This window comes from Plasmodium vinckei, assembly GCF_900681995.1.
Source record: "Plasmodium vinckei vinckei genome assembly, chromosome: PVVCY_09".
NCBI classification, from domain to species: domain Eukaryota; phylum Apicomplexa; class Aconoidasida; order Haemosporida; family Plasmodiidae; genus Plasmodium; species Plasmodium vinckei.
Window position 1 is genome coordinate 1,405,657 of NC_051301.1, and position 22,927 is coordinate 1,428,583.

General features: G+C 22.3%; 6 protein-coding genes across 6 annotated transcripts; 2 read left to right on the plus strand and 4 right to left on the minus strand.

Moving 5' to 3' along the window:
• Window positions 1–29: 29 nt before the first annotated feature.
• Window positions 30–752, minus strand: PVVCY_0904000 (dolichol-phosphate mannosyltransferase, putative; the record flags this gene model as incomplete). Its single annotated transcript, XM_008626736.1, has 1 exon — window positions 30–752. One exon carries the CDS (start codon window positions 750–752, stop codon window positions 30–32), a length of 723 nt encoding a protein of 240 aa, XP_008624958.1.
• A 716-nt stretch (window positions 753–1,468) lies between these two features.
• PVVCY_0904010 (OTU domain-containing protein, putative) lies at window positions 1,469–2,793 on the plus strand (the record flags this gene model as incomplete). Its single annotated transcript, XM_008626737.1, has 5 exons — window positions 1,469–2,180; window positions 2,278–2,323; window positions 2,430–2,511; window positions 2,604–2,661; window positions 2,762–2,793. The coding sequence occupies 5 exons, from the start codon at window positions 1,469–1,471 to the stop codon at window positions 2,791–2,793; spliced, it is 930 nt and encodes a 309-aa protein (XP_008624959.1).
• Window positions 2,794–3,382: 589 nt separating this feature from the next.
• Window positions 3,383–5,286, minus strand: PVVCY_0904020 (phd finger protein, putative; the record flags this gene model as incomplete). The annotated part of the gene is made up of 7 exons (XM_008626738.1): window positions 3,383–3,669; window positions 3,811–3,882; window positions 3,991–4,254; window positions 4,343–4,482; window positions 4,590–4,641; window positions 4,749–4,818; window positions 4,996–5,286. The coding sequence occupies 7 exons, from the start codon at window positions 5,284–5,286 to the stop codon at window positions 3,383–3,385; spliced, it is 1,176 nt and encodes a 391-aa protein (XP_008624960.1).
• Window positions 5,287–7,847: 2,561 nt separating this feature from the next.
• On the minus strand, window positions 7,848–9,455 carry PVVCY_0904030 (inner membrane complex protein 1b, putative; the record flags this gene model as incomplete). The annotated part of the gene is made up of 1 exon (XM_008626739.1): window positions 7,848–9,455. One exon carries the CDS (start codon window positions 9,453–9,455, stop codon window positions 7,848–7,850), a length of 1,608 nt encoding a protein of 535 aa, XP_008624961.1.
• A 1,116-nt stretch (window positions 9,456–10,571) lies between these two features.
• Window positions 10,572–12,362, plus strand: PVVCY_0904040 (conserved Plasmodium protein, unknown function; the record flags this gene model as incomplete). The annotated part of the gene is made up of 1 exon (XM_008626740.1): window positions 10,572–12,362. One exon carries the CDS (start codon window positions 10,572–10,574, stop codon window positions 12,360–12,362), a length of 1,791 nt encoding a protein of 596 aa, XP_008624962.1.
• A 735-nt stretch (window positions 12,363–13,097) lies between these two features.
• On the minus strand, window positions 13,098–19,724 carry PVVCY_0904050 (conserved Plasmodium protein, unknown function; the record flags this gene model as incomplete). The annotated part of the gene is made up of 1 exon (XM_008626741.2): window positions 13,098–19,724. One exon carries the CDS (start codon window positions 19,722–19,724, stop codon window positions 13,098–13,100), a length of 6,627 nt encoding a protein of 2,208 aa, XP_008624963.2.
• Between the last annotated feature and the right edge of the window lie 3,203 nt (window positions 19,725–22,927).

Below are 22,927 nucleotides of genomic sequence, written 5' to 3' on the forward strand. Positions count from 1 at the left end.
ATTCTTTTTTTTAATTATTTTGAAAATTATTAAAGTGTCCAAAATAAACGTAAAAGGCAAAGAATATATTTAATAATTTCATTTGAAGATAATTTTGATTCACCAAATAATCTATCATAAAATATGTATCCGACTTCTTCAATTGTTTTTCCTGATTTATGGGCTCTTACAATTACTTCCATTTGAAATGAATAACCTTTTCCTTGAACAGAATGTATTACTTCTTTAAGAACATCAGTTTTATATAATCTGAATGATCCCGTTAAATCCGTTAAATTAATAAACAATAAAAATTGTGTTAAGAAGTTAGCTACACGGCTTATTAAAATTCTTTTAAAACCCCATCCAAATATACCTCCTTGTTTATTATATCTACTACCTGTAACTATATCACAATTTGTTTCTTTTTGTTTTTTTATAAATTCATATATATATTTTGGATGGTGTGATAAATCTGCATCCATAATAATAACATAATCACCAGAAACCATTTTTAAAGCATCCATATATGCACTTCCTAAACCGCTTTTTTTTTCTCGTTCTAACAATAATAATTTTTCATTTGAAAAAATAGATTGTAATTTTTTATAAACATCTGCTGTTGCATCTTCACTATTATCATCGACTAATATTACTTCATAGTTAATATTATGTTTTGTTAATTCTTCTACAATCATATAAATAATATAAGGTACATTGTTTTTTTCATTATAGGTTGGCAAAATAATCGAATACATTGATCCGTGAGTCATATTTATATTTAGGCATGCTAATATAAACAGAAACAAAAATATAACCATGGCTAGATAGTCTAATAAATCTTAAACATAATAAATAGTATTAATATTGTTTAAGTGTGTACATAAATAGGTATTTATAAATATGTGTTTATAAATATGTGTTTATAAATATGTGTTTATAAATGTGTGTTTATAAATATGGATATTCTCTTCCTATTCTAAAGTGTCATATTTTTTTTTGTTTTTTTCTTATACAAATCCTTACTAAGTTTAAATGTGTGAGGATTTATAAATTCATATTTTTAAGCTTTACATTTTGCAAGTATACACATATTTTTTTCCACTTATGCTTTTTATTATATTTACATTATCATAAATTTCAAGTTAATCAAAAATATGCATAGTGAAATTATTTCATGAAATTCCCGTTAGTATTAAATATGTTCGTATATATGATGAAAAAAAAAAAAATATGTGCGTCGGTAATTTTGGATAGGCGTAATTTTTTTTTTCTTTTTCAAAGTACCACATTTTTATATAATAAATTTAAAAAATAAAAAAGTATAAAAATAATGAAAACATAAGAACAATCTAATTGGTTTGCTTTTTTGTAAAAGCAATTAATTTTATAAATTTTGGCATTCGTTGTATCCCCATTTTACATACATATGTATGTAGTAGTATTTACTATCAATATTTTTTGTTGTTGTTTAGGTTAAGCTTACAAAATGAATGAAGAGGTAAAGAAAATAAATTATAATGAGTATAAGAGAAGGCTAAAGAAATTATTAGAGGAAATAAAAAAAGAAAAGAAAAAAAAAACAATTCATAAGGATAAGCAAAATGAAAATATATTAAAACTTGAAGAGGAACTAAAACAATTAAATGAATTATACAACGGGAAAGATAATAATAACAATACAGTAGTAGAAGAAAACAACTACAATGATATAGTTCCTGATAATTTGTATTCATATAATGTAGTTTCAAAAAAATCCTTAAAAAATAAAGCAAAAATGAAAAGGAAGGAAATGGAAGAAGAACTAAATGAACAATCAAGAAGTAAAATCGGAGAAGAAGAATATAATCAATTATTAGATATATTAAAAATAAAAAATCAAACTATTTATTCTATAGCACCAGATGGTAATTGTTTATATGAATCTATTATACACCAACTTAAACAAAGAATTAAAAATTTTAAACATTCACAAAATAACTTTTTACAAATTATTAATGAAGAAAACTTTTCATTAGATAATATAGATTTAAAAAAATATCAACAAAATATAAATAATTTTGATTTTTCAATTTTTGAAAGTTATGATCCAAATCATTTGTCTAGTGACATACTCCGATTTCTTACTTCAGTATATATATTACAAAATAGTGATTTATTTGTAAATTTTATATATGAATATGCAGAAGAGGGAAATGATGGTACGAATAGGATTGCACTTGAAACATACATATTATTATTATGTACAAAATATGTAATACAGTTTTACACACACCTCTTTTTATTCAAACTTTACAGATCCATGCTATAGCTATTGCCAACAAATTATGAGTGGAATATACGGGTAAAAGAAAAAAAATGAAAAAAGAATGTCTTACATTATAATTGGTTGTCCATATTTTATGAAACCCTCACTTTTTTATACACCATTTATACATTTACATTTGTAGGAGTGAAATTGAAATAACGGCTTTGTCAAATATTTTAAAAAAAAAAATTACAGTACAAGATATAAACATGAGCGTATCATATGTATAATAAACAAAAATCGTGAAAATAAATAATTATATATATAATATGGGTAAACTTGTTTATATTTTGTTGTTTTTATTTTAATTTTATAGGGGGAAGATTATCAAGAAGAATTATTTATATGCTTCCATCATAAGTTATATACACTAGGTAATGAAATAAATAAATTTTAATCTATTTAAGAAAATGCATAATAAAATTAAGAAGCCTAAAACTTATATTATTCCATTTTTTCTTTGATTTTACGTAGGCAAGCACTACAATTCTGTTATAGACTTATGATCGTAAAAAAGGAATGAAGACATATTTTATGGAATCATTTTGTAAAAACTAAAGAATAGATATTCCACACTAGTTATAAATAAGAAGAAGTATTATATATATATTTTTTATTTTTTTTATTTTTTTCGTTCAATAGTGTCTATCAGTTTTCCCAAATGTTACAAAAAAAAAGTAAAGGGCAATGAACAAGTGTAAAAAAATAAATAGCAAAATAAACATAATGAATATATGATATATAACAAAACCGATATTTTTAATTAAAACTTTTGACAAATGCATATATAATATAAAAAAATTCAACAAAAAATAAATCTATAATATTTCTCCATTTTTTTTTAAATAAATATTTATAAAACATATTTCTATATATAATGCGAACACATCCATATATTGTGTGTGTGTTATTTTTCACATAATATACAAAAATTATAACAAAAAAAAAGTTCCATTTTATGTGGGATTGGAACTTTTAAAAATCCTCAATATAATCACATATATATATATGTGAATATATATGTTGATAAAAGATTTAAAGCAATAAGTTTAAGAGATAATTATTTTGTTTATATAACTATTGTGTATAATAATATTAATAATCTTCATCATCGTCTATTTCATTCTTTCCTACCTCATCAATAAACTCCTCTTCAATCTCATCTATATCTACAGATTCATCATCATCTTCGATTTCTTTTCTTAATCCATTTCTTGTTCGTTCATGGGGGTAGCTAGATTCAATTATATTATTCTTATTTATTTCACAATAATTTTTATTTTTACCATTTGAATAATAGTTATATTTTTTTTCATTCACAGAAATATTTACTGATCGTTTTATGTAGCTTTGTAGTAATTCCGATGAGGGATATGGAGAGTCTGCATATATGTCCATACAAAATTGTAAAATGTATTAGCATCATTGAATAGGTTTACTTTATTTTATTGTTTATAAATGTATAGACGTGTGTAATATTTTAAAAAGTTTTTTTTTTTTTCAACAATTTAAAGTAACTTTACCTGATATTTGCCCCCTTTTATCTCTGGGTCTCCATTTATTTTCATATTTTCTTATTGGTGGGTCACATATTTCTTAAAATGGAAAATTATTGAAAATTTCAAAATATAATTGAAACAAATAAAAGAGCAAGCTAATCATAAAACAATCACACACTTGTTTGAAAATGTTTATGAACCTACCCAAAAAGTTAAAGTCAGAACTTTTTAAAAGTTCTATAGCTCTTTTAGGATTGTAATCCACACGATGTAAAATTTTAAATGCATATTCAGGAGTAAATGGATGCCATCCTAATTGGCATTTCCAATTTTTTGCTAACTCTTTTATAAAAATAGCTAGCTCATAATCATTTTTTATTACTAATTCATATTGCCCTTCACACAAAAAACTTTCTTTCATTCTTTCGAGTAAATATGGCGAATAAACTAGCTCTGATTTGCTGACCTCTGCAAAAAAAAAAAAGCAAAACATGTCATTATAAATAGGTTGAAGTAGTTATATATTATTTCATTACTTTGGCATACATATGCGTACCGTCATACTGTTCCGAATGGCTGTTTAAAAAAAATGTAGAAACATTGGAGACTTGATAATTCTCTCCTACATTGATCTCTCCCGCATATTTTGTTCCCTCGCTTTTTTGTTTCACCTTTTCTTGTGTATTCCCTAGTGTACTATCATAAATGCAAAAAAAATATAAATTTTTATAATAAGCAAACAAAAGTGAACATACGCATGTATACATAATAATTAATACTTATTTGTATCTTTATGATCTAACCTAAGTGTTCGTATTTTTTTCTTTCTTTTCAATGGGATACCAAAAGATACACCTAAATTTGAAAAAAAAAAAAAAATAAAAGCAAATATAATAAGATGAAAAGGAAAAATGATCAAAGAAAAAATGATCAAAGAAAAAATATAAATAAATTTTACTTACCATTTCTCTTGCATAAGGGGCAAAACCAGTAATTAAAACTTGGCTGTGGTTTGTCCGATTCGCTTACACACTTAGTAAGACATGAAAAAATAAAAAAATATATAAACAGATATATAGGTATTATAAATCAAGATTGAGATTGTGAATTGTTCTATTTAATTGTAAAGACATTAGAAAGATAAAATAAAACTTGTTAATATAAATATGTAAACTTTATTTATTTAAAAAATTCTATAAATATGCTTACATATATGTGATAAGATCGAATGCAATTGTCACAGCAAATTAAATTCCCTCCATGATAACACTCATAACAAAAAGAATCATTTTCAAGATTAGAATAATTTTTTACTTCTGAATTATTATTATTATTTTTTGTAGTTTTGTTATTAATTTTTTTATCGTCATTATTATTATATCCGCCATTCTTGTGATTTTTTAAGTCATAATTTTCTACTATATTAATATTTTTATTTTTGGACTTATCTATTTCTCTTCTTTTTATTTTATTATGAACTATAGTAAGTCCCTTTTCCATTTTTTTTCTAAAAATGTTAATAAAAGTGTAAGAATGAAAAATGTATAAATATCTGTTTGATTTTTTATATGATTGTTTTTATATTTGCTCGCTTTTTATTTGGTTATATGTTGCCTATATGGTGGCATGCATAAAATACTACAAATACAAATGTGCAATATAAAAAAAAAAAAAGTTGAATGAAAAGATAAATTATATATCGGTGAAAAGGCCAATAAAAAATGTGCATATACTTGCTACTAAAAATATGACCGCTTGTATATATACACACATAAATTATTACATGCATACAATAGCATAGTAACAATCATAAAAGTAATATATATACATAAATTGACTATACACATGTAATAAAAAAAATAATAATGTAACATGGAAAAATGGAAAATATATTTCTTACAACTATTTCTTCAAAAATAAAAACACAGAAAAAGTTTGTTGCATTTAAACTGTTATTGGCAACTTCCTGTGTGCCCTCACTGTATGTTATCACATAATATACATAAAAAATATATATACTTTTTTAAATAGCATATATAATAATAAAAAAAATATATAAATAAATAAATATATATATTCTTTATTTCATGTTTATATATAACATGATAATAATGATAAGGAGAGGGGCAAAAAAAGTTCGAATATTTTGTCTTAACAATTTTTTTTTTTTTTTTGCTCTCCTAATATAAAAAAAAAAAATATTTTTCGCTATTTAATCTTAGCCCAAAAAAAAATTTACGCTTGTATATATTTTTATGATTTTCATATATGCATATTCTATTTATATATTTTATGTTTACTTAATATAAATTTTATTTACATAAATTTTTACATATTTTTCCATTTAAAATTTTGATATTATTATTTTTTACTTTTTAATATTTTTTCATTTGTATATAATGTATTACAATTTGACTATACAACATTATGTAACAGATTTAATTTACAGTTTGTTAATTTTTATTTATAATAATTTTTGTGTAATAGTACATTATTCAAATGCACACAGGACTTGTTTAATATATAATTATTTTAAATTACGAAAAAAGGTGAAAAATATATAATTTGCTAATTATATTATATATTAGAATTTTATTTTTAGAATGATATATAAAAAAACGAAGCTTATACATGTCCATTTTTTTTTAATAATTAAAATGTATAATTATTAAGTATATGCATTTTTTTATATATGTACATGTGTATGTGTCTATTTCGATATATCTATCTCAAAACATTTATGCAACATGACTGTGATATAGCTAGATGCTTTATACGCATATATATATCATAGGTATAGTAAAAATGTTGAAGAATATATAGGACAAGCTCTTATCTTTTACTTATAAAAAAATAGTATTACATAAGATGTAATAAGAACAATCTTTTGTTAATATATGAACGAATAAATGATATTGAGTTTGTTACTTTTTAAATAAAAAAAAATATGTGTATATATAACAAGTAAAAATAATAGTTACACTTTTTTTAATCGTATAAATCGGGCTTTACACTTAATTAATGGTGTGCATATCATACTTATAATTATCAAAAAAAAGAAAAAAAATACACACACCATATGTGTAATCATTTTTAATCGCACATATGATATTATTTAATAAGTAGGGAAAAAATTATATAAACAAAGCTTATAAAAAGATTTAAAAAAAATATTAAAGACAAATGCATGACAATATTTATATGTCTTTAAATTGTTTAATGTCTTTTTTTATGACTGTTCATAAATTATGGTTATATTCCCATTTTGAATTAATAACATATGTAACTTGTTCTCATTTGCTAAAAAATACTACTTAAATAAAATTTATTTCCTTTAGTGAAATATATATATATGTAAAAAAGGATATTCTATAGGCTGATATTATTTTTCTATTTTTTAAATATTAAAACATTATGAGAAAAGTGTAAATATAGACCTTATATTTTATAACGTATCAAATTAGAGTAAATAAAAAAAAAATAATTCTATATAAGTAGTAATAAATTCAGAATGTATTTCATATTGTTAAGATATAATATAGCCAAAATTAAGCTAGCTAGCTAACTATCATTTTTTTTTTAATACAACATAGTAATAAAATTTCGTTAAAATTTATGACAAATTCAGAAAATAATCAATGTTGTAACTATTTCACTATCCATAATGAATATTTTTTAAAGGACAAAAAAAATATAATATTACACAAAAAGTGTAATGAGTAGACATGCAAATTTTGGCAAAACATAAATTATTATAAACGCATTTTTTTAGCAAAACATAAATTATTATAAATGAACTTTTTTAGCAAAACATAAATTATTATAAATGAACTTTTTTAGCAAAATTTATTAATAAAAAAACAATTATCAAAAAAAATCATCATAGTTAAACACATTTTTATTTAAAAAAATAGAAATTGGTTTTAGTTAATCACGAAATAAATAAAATTGTAGATACGATCATAGTTTTGTCATTGTTAGTGTATGTACTTTCTCCGTCTTTTTTCCTTTGTAAATTCATTATAAGTAAAATAATTATTTTGTCTTATCACATTTCCTTTTTATGTATTAGTTTTCAATTGGGCAATGGTTTTCATTTCTACTTTTGCTTCACGGGGAATTTTAGAGGTTAGATTGAAGAAAGCATTTCTATGAGCATTCATAAATTGTTCATTATATAATTCTGGAATTTTTGTAGTATCTTGTGTCATCCATTTGTTTTGTAGATGCACCATTTCAAGAGGATGGTCTTGATGTAATGGTATGGTATCAACAAAATTGTTAGGACTAGATTTAGTATTAAATAAATCATGTGAACTATTTAGTTCGGAATTAGAGATATGTTCACATGTTTCACAATCAGAACATTCACATATATGATCTAGTGTACTACCAGTTTGTGTGTTTTTTTTTAATTTATCTTTTTCTTCTTTTAAATCAGCATTTACTCTCATCCATAATGCTAAATTATCTGCTTCATATAATTCTTCAGGATTTATTTTATTTATTCCTTTTGGATATTCTCTAACATTAATTTTTGTATCCGTAGGGACAAATTTTATTATATTATGATATACTAAATATGGTTTTTCTATTACACAATCTACTTTATAAACTTTATCACTCCATGTAACTTTTGGTATTATTTTTTGACGCACTGGTACGGGTACATATTTATCATTAAATTTAAAAACTGGGATATCAACATCTATAATTTTAGGTTTGGGAACTATATATGGCATTGGTAAATTTATAGGTATATCAATTTTTTTTTGTACTTCAACAACTTTTTCAACTTTAGGTACAAATACATTTTCAAAGACTTTGTTATCTTCTGTTTTTATTTGTGGTCCAAAAGGTTCTAAAAGTGGAGGTAGCACATTAAGATTCACATCATATGGTAGCGTTTCCCCTTTAGATATTCCTATGATATATCCTTTTTCATCTTTATTATTACAGACCATATTGCAAATGTTGTTACTATTTTCAACATTAGCACAGGTATTGTTACAACAATTTAAGGAAGGATATACTGGATATTCTATTTTTCTATTCGATTCATTTTCATTTGATAGGATATAATCCATAGTCATTATATTTTGGGAATCTTTAATTTGATTTCCATTTTCATCAACATAATTATAAACTTCTTCTACAACTTCTTGATCTCTAAAACTGATTTTTTCCTGTACATGTAAAACGTCTACTTTTTTTTCTTCAACTATATTTTTTATCACAGGCTTTTTAATAATATTATATTTAGTAACTTCTTTAGGAACATATTTCAACTTTTCAATAACTTGAACATTGTCATACTCAACCTTATTTACAAATTTCAGCTCTGGAACATTAATTACTCTTGTTTGGTTTTTAACAATATAAGTTGGTACTTCCTTTATTTTTTCAACTATTTGAACATTGGATTTATTCATAATTCGAGTTCCACTTTTCGGAGTATTTGCATAACTATTGCTAGTATTATTACTGTATATAGATGATTGAATACTTTTATTTAATCCCGACATTTTCTCAATATCAGAATATTTTAATGATGAACTCGATTCATTTTCAAATTTTTGAAAGCTTAATCGATCATATAGATTTTCCATATTTGGCATTTCATTGTCATGCTTTGAAATATTTGTATTTTTACTTTTGTCTGTATTCATTTTTGTAGCATATAAATGAATTGTACGGAAAATACACTTTTGTAGGTAGATAAATAAACAAAAAAAACAAATACAAATTGTTCTAAAATACGGAACAAAAAAAAATGCACACAGAAAACAAATTATAAATCTTAACAAATTATGTTGCGAAGTAAATGTTTGCCAATAAAAGCATTCCACATAAAAAAAATATTGTTATATATGCATGATTATGGCTAAAAAAATAATTATAATAACAACAACGGCATAAATAAGAATGTAGAGCTATTTATAAAATATTAATAATTCGAAAAGTCTAATACAAAGATAAAATAAAAAACATAACATATGAATATTACATTTTTATGTTTTTTTTACAAATTAACATTACACAGTTTTTATAGCTTTACACACATATTAAAAAAAAAATAAGTAAAATACACTTATATAATATTAACAAGCAATAATTATTATGTATTTTTTTTATTTAAATTATTCCGCTATATACACAATTAATATGTAACGACTCAAAGTTGCATACAAATTATTATTTATCGCCTGACCAAAAATATTTATTTATATGACTTGTTCATATTTATTTTAATTTTTAAATAATTCAATTAGCTAATAAAAAAAAATATATTATATAATTAAACAATTTTACCATTTTTAAAAACAAATTTTATTATTAAATTAAATGCAAAAATAGTTAAAAAAAATGCTTATTAACGCATGTATATTTTTTTGTAGATATCAGTTGATTTAGAACGGCGTTTCATGAATTATGTAATTCATATTAAATACATTTGTGATTAAAAATAGGTTATGCATAAATATATATCTTAATTATATAACATATTTATGTGTATATTATAAAAATATAAGTAGGAATGAAATGAAAAATAGTGAAACAAAATAAATTGATGTATAAAAGGGGAAAGAGGGAAATAACATATATGAAAATGCCCTATACAGAAAAAGGAAAATATTAAAAAATATGAATACTCTAATTTTCAATAACATATTTTTCTCAAAATATATATTAGTTAAAGGTTGATGAAAATGAGTAAATGTGTGTAATAATAAGTTTCCATTCTTATTTGAGATGTTTAAATAAAAACCAAAAGTTCAATGAAAATGTTTTTTTTTATAAATAAGCGATTGATGAATATTCAAAGAAATTATCACACCAATTCTACTAGCATAAATGTGTTAACAAATAAAGAAATAAATAGAAAAAAAAAACAACAAACATGGATGAAGAAGATAAATGCAAAGGAAATACCACGAAAAAAATTTGGAAACAAATTAGGAACTGTAGCAAAACAATTATATTTATTAGCAGATTTAAAAGGTAATCCTATAAATGATAATATTTGTAATCCCAATGGGGAAAAAGATATTAAAACAAAATTAGATAATTATTATTTTCAAAACGGTTTAAGAGATAATAATCAGTCATATGTGAATAATATTAGCAAGATTGAAAATAAGAATGATGTTGAAATTTTAGAAGGTTTGTCTAATTATAAAAAGTCAAAATTACAATGGGATGAAATATGTGATGAGCTAAAATACCATTTACCTTTTTTACAACCATATAGTATTAGTATGGCATTAAATTATTTATCAAAAATAAATTATAACGAATATGATATTTTTAAATTAGTAGCAGAACAAATAGATGAAAGATGGTTAAAAAATTTTAATATAAAAGATTTGTGTCAATTATTATTGTCTTATTCAAGACTTAATTCAAAATTTTATGTGTTCATAAATTTAATAAGTAAAGAATTGTTATATAAAATATGCTACTCAGATTTCGAAGATTTATCATTGATAGCTTATGCATATACAAAACTAGGGATGTATGATTACGAAGTTTTTCTTCATATATGTAACGAAGCAAAACATAAAATTAAAGATGAGCAGCTTAAAAATGGTCAGCCAAAAGGGGATGACACTATTAACGATTGTGATATAAATTGTGGAACTGAAAAAGTACCAAATGTTAGTAACCATACAAGTGATACTGACGTAAGCAGAATTGATGTGGGAGACAATAAGAAATATTCTCATTTGTCTCTTTTGGCGTATTGCTTAGGAAAAAATAAACATAATGATAGTATGTTACTAAATTTAATAGTAGAATATATAGATTTAAAAATTGTAAATAATATAGATTTAAGTAATTTAGCATATGGTTTTTCTGTATTAAACATTTATAATAATTGTTTATATGAAAGTTTATGTAAAAAAATTTATCAAGATATAAATAAAATTGAATCATTGCAAAAAATAATTATTATGGGATATCTTTTAAAATACCCACAATATAAAATGCTCGATTTATATTATATTTATTTAAAAAATATAAATGAAGAAATTAAAAAGGCTAAGAAAAAAATATATAAAGAAGTAGTATTTTTAAACATGTGTATAAATAGTTTTTCATGTGATAAATTTTTAAGCATCCTATTCGATTCAGTAAATATAGAACCTTGTGAAAATGATAAGATAAATAAATTATTTTTTTTATATAATTTTTTAATTACCTATGTAGATTATTTTATGAAAAATAAAAATGTAGACTCTCGAGATTATCCTAAAATTCTGACCATTTTATTCAAAATTTTGTACTTTGGCGATACTAAAAGTGGTAACAGCATTGATCTAAAAGATGTGAATATATCAGAGAGTAATAAAGACCAACTTATATTTTTTGAAAATTATAAGAAACAAGTAGACATACATAAAGCAGCACTTTTACTCGACCTAGCATTGGATAATATCATAAAACAAGTTGGCAAACTTCATAAATATGATTTGAATAATATTAAAAGTTTATTAAATATTTGTATAGAAAAAAAAGATATAAATTGCGAATTTAATTTTATGCAGAAAGCAAAAGCCATCTTATCATGTTAGTACAAAAAATGTCAAAATAAGTATTTATTCATTTCATTTTTTGTGCCTGATTTTGCACATTTTTAGGTATATATAGAATGGGGAGTGATAAGTGAATTGCTCTTTCACTTCTTCAATTTGGTGTCCCTATATAAGACACATTCATTTTAAATAGTTTAATATTCTCAATTTTTTTAATTAGTATTTTGTTTGTAATATTCATACAATTTTTTATTATGTTGTATTAAAAATTTATATTTTTTAGTTAATATACAAAGTATGATGATTTATAACATTTTTTTTATGTTTCTTTAAAAATGTAAAAAAAATTCAAAAAAAAAACGAATATGAGGATAGTAAAAAAAAAAAAAAACTAAATATAAATGCTATTATTGCATATGTGACCCTGTGATTTTCTTATCACAATGGGTATACATACGTATCGAATTTTTTTGCAAAAATTTTGAATATGCAATAAGTTGAATGTAAATAATACATGCAATGATTTTTATAAGTCTTGGTAGTGTATACTTAAAACTACAGAAACACACTTAGCTGTTGTTTTACGAAACATTAGAGATAAGAGCATAAAGCATATACATACAAACTAGTACATTTATATTTCAAAAAAAAAAAACATATAAACAATACGGTTTTCAATTAATATGAAGCAGTCGAATTTTTCTCTTTGGTCATGAGTATAAGCAATGGAATTAACATGATCAGATGGAATGCGATTTAGGAGTTTAAATAATTTTAATTTATATCTTGATCCGGTTGTTCATTTGAAAAATGATATGTTTTATATTCATCATTATGGATATTATAAAAATTATTATTTTCATTATAATTTGAAAAATCTTCTGAACTATCAAAATTTTTTGGAATTTTTTTATCTAAACTATTTTTTATATTTGAAACTGATTTATTTGTTGATACATAACTTTTTCCATAAAATGAAGAATCATATTGTTTTGTTTCTCCATTATATTGATCTTGGTCTTGTTCAGTGTCACTATTATTGCTATACATATTTCCTGACACTTTTTGACTGTTTCTTTTTTCAATTGTTTGTTTTTTTATTGTATTATCATTAGGGTAAGTAGCTTTTTTTTGAATAAGTCTTTCTGAATTAATTGTGTGTATATTTCGAGTAGAATTATTACTTGATATTTTTTTTAAAAAATTATTATTACTTCCCATCATTTGTGAAGTTATATATTCATCATTTTTATTTTTAAAATTTAATTTATTTATTTCGTTATCTTCATTATAATATGTTTCTCTCTCTTTATCACTTTCCTCTACTGAATCTGTTTTATTTATAGAATTTTCATTTTTTTTTTTTCCCATTTTATCTAAAAGATTAGAATTTCTAGAATTATACATTAAATAAACAGAATCTTTATCATAATAATTATTTGTAGAATCATTTACATTTTCTTCATTTGTTTGATTATTTTTGTTAAAGTTTGTATATTTTTTTTCACCACTATCTTGTTCGCCTACTGGTTGATTAGTTACATCTTGTTCCGCTTTTTCATTATTAGATGCGTCAGAAGATGTTACTCTTTCTTTAGCATGATACTTATTTACATATCCATTTGTTTCTATATTTGCATTTTCTTTATCCTCATAAAATGTATCATTATTATTGATGTGGATTTTACTGCCAAACGGGTATGATTCACTCTTTACTTCCGTATTAGTTTGGCTACTATTTATGGCCTGACTTTTAGAGTATTGATTATTTGCTGAAGACATATAATCATATATGTTGTTTGAATTTCTATAGGCTTGACTACCCTGTTTTATGTTTGTCATATTATCAAAATGGTTGTTATATACATCTTTATTTTTATGTTCTTCACTCATAAATAAAAAATTTGTATGTTCATTAGGTATTTGATTTGATTCATTTATTTGCTCATTTTTCCAACCTTTATTTAAATTATCTTTTGAGTTTCTTTTTCGATTTGATCCCCCAGAATCATCAGGATTGTCCCCATGTCCATTGTCATTCATCCCTGAATTAGTTTGGGAATTTGTTTGTGAGTTTATATTATTACTACTACCATTTGAATCACTAATTTTGTTAGAATTTGAAACTTCTTGAATATTTCGTTTTTCTATATTATCTGTATCTTCTTCTCTAATATTATGTTGGTCATTTTTTTTGGTCCCTCCTTTTTCATTATTTAAATTGTCGTCATAATTTGTATTAACATTTTCATAACTTTTGGAATCATAGTAATTTTTTCCTTGTTGTATTTCTTCATGATATTTTTTATGGTCATAAGATGTATCATTAATAAAATCTTCATCATTTTGTTCTTTTATATATCTATTATTTTTATCATCATAATAATATTCATAATATTTTCCTCTACTATGATATCCTTCTTCTATTTCATCTTGTTCATTTTCATCAAAACTTTGATTTTCATTTTTTCCTTTTTCTGTTTTAGAACCCGTTTCTACATTATTATTTGGTTGATTCTGTTCAGAATATTCTTGATTCGATTTAAATATATTTTCTTCTGTACTAGAATATTCGACATTATTTGAATTTCTATTCTTTTCATTTGGAACATCACCAGATATTTCTTCTTCAGTGGAAGTATTTTGTTTATTTGCTTTGCTAGGATGAGGATATCCATTAACCTTTTCATCTTCTTTATTATTTGTTGGCATAGATGTAGAAGTATTATTACTTGATTTATCTTTAAGAACAGTTTCAATAATTTTTAATCTTCTTTCTTTATCTAATCTTACACATAAAGCTTTTTGAATTTCTTGTAAAATACATAACCTTGCATTCATGATAGCATTATTTTTTTCTTTATTACATAATTCTTGGTATTCTCTTTTTAAATTAATTTCAGTTTGAATTAGATTATTTATTGAGTTTGATATTTTTGTTTTAAAATTATTTAGCTGATCATCATTTAAACCTTCATATTCTTCTTTCAATTTTTTATAAAAATTTTCATCAACTTTTTCATTAGTCCCTTTATTATCAAATACGTTATTAAATGGGTTTATATTTTTACTTACATCATTATCATTATTATTAATTCCTTTGTTTAAATTTTTTAATTTTTCTTGAAACTTTTCAATATCATCTTTGTATGAATTAAACAGATTTGCAGGATTACCATTTTTATTTAATCCATTATTTGAATCAGGTGCAGATGTCTCATAAATATCTGATGTCTTTTTATTTTCTTTAGTTTGATCATATGATGAATCATTAGATGGGATTAAGTTAGATTTTTTATCTTGACTTTCTGCATTATTATTATTATTGTTTGATTCATTTCGATGTGCTAAACTTGAATCATCAATAATTTGAGGATATACAAAATTCGTTTCTTTTTTCTTTTTCTCTTTATATCTTTCTAAATCATTTAAAAGTAATTGTTTTGCTTTAAATAATTTTTTAAAATGATTATTATGTCTTTTTTTAATATCCTCACTTGTATTTATTCCCAACTTATCTGGATGCCATTTTTTTGATAAATTTGAAAATGCTTGTTTAATTTCTATAACTGTTGAATTTTTATTAATATTTAAAATTTGAAAAGCAGTAGCATTCATTTGTGCTTTGAGTTTATCTTCTTTATCATCTGGTTTTATATTACATTTTACACACATTGTTTTATATGTACTTAATGCATTATCATATTCTAATAAATATTCATAAGCATGTATTTGTGTATCATATGCATTAATATATTTAGGAATATATTTTAAACAATTATTACAATTATCTATAGCATCTATCCATTTATTTAGATGCATTAAAGTTCTAGCTCTATTATAATATAACTTCCCTATATTTTCACTCATAGATTTTGAACTACCTAACTTAATAGAATTAGATAACTTAATTTGTTTTTCTAAAGCTTCTGAATATAATTGATATGCTTGTTCGTAGCGATAATTTTTATAATTTTCTGCACCCTTTCCAGCTATATCTAATATATATCCTGAAATTAAATCGATATGTACATCTTCATTTTCTACATAATCTAAAGGAGTCTTATTATCACTATTCTTATTAAATATGAAGTTAATATTTTTTCCTGACAACTTTAACAATTTTAATAGATCATAATTTTTCTTTTGTAATATATAATGATATATGTTGTCATTATTTTGAGGGTTTATTGGTTCCTTTGTAAAGTTTAAATACATTTCATACATCAATCTTTTTAGCAATTCATTAGGACAATAAAATAATGGATGTTTAATATTGTATTGTATATTTTGATTCACTTCAATTTCTACATTATTTTCATTACTTAAAACTGCATTAGTACCTCCTAATATATGTATTAGTTTTGTTTCTTTTAATTTTGATGGTTCATTAATTTTTATTTCAAAATCAATTAAAGATAAATCAAAAAATTTCAAAAAAAGTGATTTCTTTATTATTTTTACCCATCGAAAATTATCATATTTTAATGATAGAATAAATATTTTATATAAATTAAAAATATGAACATTTTTTAATATTAATGTTAATACAATTGAATTAATTATTGATATATTTTTATCTTTATTTTTATCAAAATTCATATTTTCAATTTGTCTAATAACCTCTTTTTCTAATTCTTTTTGTGAAACATAATTATCACATCTTTCTCTTTTTAATGATATATGAATGTTTAATAGTCTTGACTCACTAACACAATGATCTTGTAAAATTTTTAAAACTTTTTTATGATTACAAATATCGGGATTTTCTAAAATTATATTAGATATATGACATCCATATATTGCAGATTTTGTTTCTTCATCATATTTATCAATATTCTTATCAAAAATTATTCTATTATTTTTTATTTTTGCAATAAATTCGTCGACATTATTTTGTGGAACTTCTTCACTAGATCCATAATAAAATGGAAATTCATGAGATATCGTAGCATTGGGTAAGTTGGAAGTATTTGTAGAATTATTATGAGCATTTGTTGTATTTGAAAAGTTGTTATTATTTCGAGGTATAGCAGGTTCTGTATTATTTTCAAATCCAATTATATTCGTTGAATTTGAAGGAATAGATGAGTTTGTTGGATTAGATGTAATAAATGAATTTGAAATATTAGATGTACTACTAACAGGATCAGTGACAGGTTCTGAGTTCATATTATCAGATTGAGGAACTGCAGCAGAATCAGATGTATTTTTTTTTGTTATATCATTATAACTTTCAATTTTTTTAATTTCAGAATTTTTAAGTTCAATTTCTTTTTTTAATCTTTCTACTTCTTTTTTTAAAATATCATTTTTTGATTTTGTATCAATTAATTCTTTTGCAAAATTTTTATCAAATTTGTTAATTAAATTACTAAGTTCATTTTCAAAAGTTGATAAAGTTAATTTCATTTCTTCATTTTGTTCTTTTAATTTTATAATATCTTTTTCATATGTTGTTATTTTATTTTTACTATTATTATTTGTAAGTTCTAAATTATATATCTCTTTTTTTAAATTCCTAGTTAATAATACATATTGATATAATTTTTTTTCCAACTTATTTCCTTTTCTTTCTTCATTATATATTGAATATTCTAATATTTCAATTATTTTTTTAAGTTTATTCATTCGTTTTTTTGCAGGATTTTTTAAAAATTTCGGAATACCTTTTCCCTTATCATAATTTAAATCTTTCTCTAAATTTCGTAACACTTCCTTATCATTTTTATAATCCATTTCAATAGAACATGAACTGTCAATACTTAGATTAGTAGTATTACTTTCCTTTGAACTAAAATTATTATCACTATTCTCTTCATTCTCTTTATTTTCATGATTTATACTTCGTCTATTTATATTACTATCTTGATCTTGTTCACTATCTATTGCATTTTCTGTTTGGTCATCATTTTTCGAGCTATTTATTTTATTGTTATTTTTTGATGGGGTTGTATATCCTTTGTACATATTATTATTATTATAAAAAAAGTTTTTTTCTATAAAAGTCGATGCCATATTTTTTATATGAGAAAGTTTACTTTTATTTTTGTTTACATATGAACTAAAAATATTATTGTTATTAGAGTTAGGACTAGAATTATTTCGATTATCTTCTGTCATATTTTCATTAATATTATTATTTGTAGTCATATTTCTTTTTAAATCTTCATAAAATGTACTTTCTCTATCATTTATAATTGTATCTTCAGTAATACTTTTTTTTTTTTTTTTTTTTTTTGTAATAATTTTCTTTTTTGTATTATTACCATTGCTAATATTTTTATTAAGTTCATTATTTTTTTCTTTTAATTTGTTTGAATATGAATATTGATTTTTTTGATTAATAGGATTATTATTTGTACTATTAGTAGAATTATTTTGATCAATAAAAATATTTTGTCTATTTACTGAAGAATTATCATTACTTTGTCCTGATGTATATTTGTTATTATTTTCACGTTCTTCTTTTATTAAATTTTTTGTAGTTTTATATGTTTTATCATTTGGTATACGTGTTTGTGGATAGTTAAATGATGGAGGTGCACCCGAGCCTTTAATATAAGATGAAGGTGTTGCTGAAAATCGTTCAGCATTGTTATTATTATTTGGAGTATTATTTGTACTACTATTTTGATCATGAGGGGGGTCATTTTTTTCACCTTTTTGATCATAATTTGAAAAGAGATTATTAAAATATTTAAATTTACTTAAACCATTTTGACCTTCAGTAAATATATCATAATATGAATATATATTTGAATATATATCATAATAATCAGAATTTTCATTTTTTGTATTTACATTATTTTGTTTATTAGATTTATCTAAATCTTTATAAAATAAATTATTTTTTTTTTTTTTATTATTTTCATCTATAGAATCAGTACTCATTTTTCTATCAAAACGTTGTCTACCTTCATCATCCTCATCTTCATCTTCTTCTTCATCATCTTCTTCTTCATCATCATCTTCCTCATCTTCCTCATCATCATCTTCTTCATCTTCTTCATTTTCTTCATCTTCTTCATCCTCTTCATTTTCTTCATCATCATCTTCTTCCTCTTCATCGTCGTCGTCGTCATCTTCTTCCTCATCATCTTCGTCTCTTACTGTATCGTCATTACTATTATTTGTTTTATTTTTTTTTCTTATATTATTTCTACTTTTATTATTATTTATATTATAAAATTTATGGTTTCTATTTATACTAAGACTTTTATCCGATAACAATCCGTCTACTAAATCACTATAATTATTATAATTTAAACTATTGCTAAATTTAAAAACATTTTTATTACTTGGGGTTTGATAATTACTTTCTTTATACCCATTTTTTGAGGAAGCATTTACATTTCCTTGTTTAGAAATTTTATTAATGGGACTTTTTTTTTGATTCATGATGTTCTGCACGTTCAGTCTCACTAATAGGGTTTATGTTTATTTTTTTTTTATTTCTTCACATGCATATATCTGTTAATAATTCTGTGCGTGTATATATATATCTTTAGGCATGTCTCATAAATAGAGAGTTGATAAATTTCAGAGCAAATTCTCGATATTTTGTTTATCAAAAAATATTAAAAAATTATATAAAAAAGCAGAGAAGAAAAATAAATATGCTTTTTTAGTTATACACTATCAAATATTTTTAAAAATATGTTTTCTCAAAAATATATTTAGCATCGCTTCTCTATCATTTGGCTTCAATAGTTAAGGAAGATAATGGTCGGTAGTATGTAAGTTTTTATTTTTACTGCCCGCGCAATTAATGTTATTGTTGCCACACCTTAATATATATGCGAATACTCTAATTTATCTTTGTATTTATTTATGTAATTATACTGGCATGACAATGCGCATGCATATAGTATACATGGGCTGAGATACGTATATTTTGATTTCTCGGAATTAATTGTTTTCACGTTTTTGCCTTTTTTCTTATCCCTCACCTTTTTTAATAAAAAAAATATGTCATCTTTCAAAGTATCACACGATATGAAAAAAAAAAAAGAAAAAATATATAAATAAATATTAAATGCACAAATAAATATTCATATATTATAATAAAAAAAAAGTTCTTAAGAAGACTCTAGAAATAATACGGAAAAAAAGTGAAAATGAGGAAAATAAAAAAACATGTATTTTTATTTTCAAGTATTCTTTGTTTTATATATTCATTTATTTGTGTATGTAATGTGCACATAAAAAATGCATATTTTATGAAGTGGCCTACAAAATATAAATATTATATATAAATGCATTTATATATTGATACATATGCCCATAATATTAATAATGTACACATGTATATTTAAGCATGATATAAATTTCTTAACATTCAAAAGGTACATAAAAATTATTAGCTATGCTTATTCAAAAAAAAGGAAATAAAAAAAATCTCTACTACAATGTAATAATTAAACAAAGACAAAAAAATTGTAATCGTAAGAAAAAAAAAAATATAAAAAATGTTGGAGATAAAAATAAAAGGAAAAAATATATTAACAGTTAATAATGTGCATAATTTTAAACGCAACTGGTGAGAAAGAAAAAAATATAAATTAGGCTTACATGAAAAGAAAAATAATCATAACTTAGGCACAAACTATGAATAGGAAATATACATATATTTATTTACAAAAATGTATAAATTACACATATATAAATGTATATGGATATATTATACATATAGTAAATATTTATCCAAACAAAAATAATAAAAATTGTTCACAAAAAAAAACACAAACACCCATAAATGTGCAGATAATTATGTTATTTTTATGTGTAGAATAAAGTGTTTTATGTATTTTCTCTATACTTAATTATGAATATTTTTTATAAAAAAATTAGTACATTTATGTATATATGAATATAAGCATGTACGATCATGTGTATTTGTATTACAAACAATAAATATTTCTTAACAGTCAGAAAATTTGTGTTTTTATTCTGAACGTTAATAAAGTCTAAGTGATGACACTGTTATAGTTACAGCTATTTGTCCACATATAGGTATAACATGTATATTTTTTTTTATGCAATTGAAAAAATTTACATTCATATGTATTAACTGTTCAGAAATATGATTAACTATTATACGATCAATAAAATATAAAAATAAATAATGGATAAATATAAAAAGTATATATGCTTGTATAGCATAATGTAATTATATATAACTATTATATAATAATAATTTTGTATAATATTAAAAAGATAATTTTTATAAAATATATTGAATTATTGGGATAATTATCAAAAGTTTATAGTAATTATGCTATATATATATATAAATATAGGTAGATTTATATATTATCATTTATATCTTTAACCATTCTTATATAGTATATTAATATTTACATATAATGTATATAAACTTAATATCCTTCTTCATTATGCTTTTTCCATGTTTACAAAATATTTTATTTTGTTCTTAGGGTGATTAAGCTAAATTATTATTTGTATAATTTTTAATATTGTGAAAAAATAAAAAATAGAAATAATATTACATTCGTGTAATTATATATATTTGTAATAAAAAAAATATTCTTTAAATAAAAATGTAGTAGCATATATTTCATTGGTTTTATTCTATATCCAAACTATTCTGCATAAGCATATATAATGAAGTGATATAAAAATATAATTCAATGCTCCTATAAAATTTTAAGTTGTAGTAAAGCTCATATCATAATTAATATTTTTGTTCGTTAGGTTATATGGGAAATAAAATACTTATGATTTATCGAATTATGCATATAAAAATAAATATATTTTTACAAATATTAATTATATATATTTTATAAATAAAAAATAAGATAATAATTAATATGTTTTAATTTAAAAAATTGAAAAATGATATGCAGTAATCTAAGTAATATATACTAAGAAATAAACGAATATATAAAAAATAATTTTTAATGAGGTTTTATTGTGGCATTGTTGGGTATAGGTATATTCTAAAGCTCCTCATTTTGTTCTTATATGGGTATAGTCATCTATATATAACACATAAACACTTTTTTATTATCTAAGAGATAATTTGGTAATATTAATCGATTATTTGCCCATACAATACGCAATATTTTGCATACTTAAGATAGGGTTACATTATTTTATATTTAACTTTGTTTATTTTAATTAAATTTTTAAGACGAATATTAGGTTAAAATATGTTTTTTTTCGATTTCAGCTAATACCTCTTTTTTTTCAGCATCATAAATATTTTCGGCATACGCCTGTTGTGAATAAATTTATGAACGTACATAAATTTTTGGAATTTTTTATATTTTCCATTTTTCATGATATATAGATTTGGAGAGTGAAAGAATAATGCTAAGTTGCATTTATTTCCGAATGAACAGCATAATAAACAATAAATAATAGGAAGAACTTATATTTTTTCGTTTCCTATATCTTTTTAATCCTAATGTTTTAAATATACAAAACATGTACAGGCAATAATTTTTTTTTTATAATTAAATATATATTGATAAAACATTTTATTTCCTTTGGTATAAATGAGAATATAGTGACAGTTGGATTGTTGGTGTCATAGGTCTTAAATGCAAAGCAATGCTTATTTCCTCAAATGGTTTAGT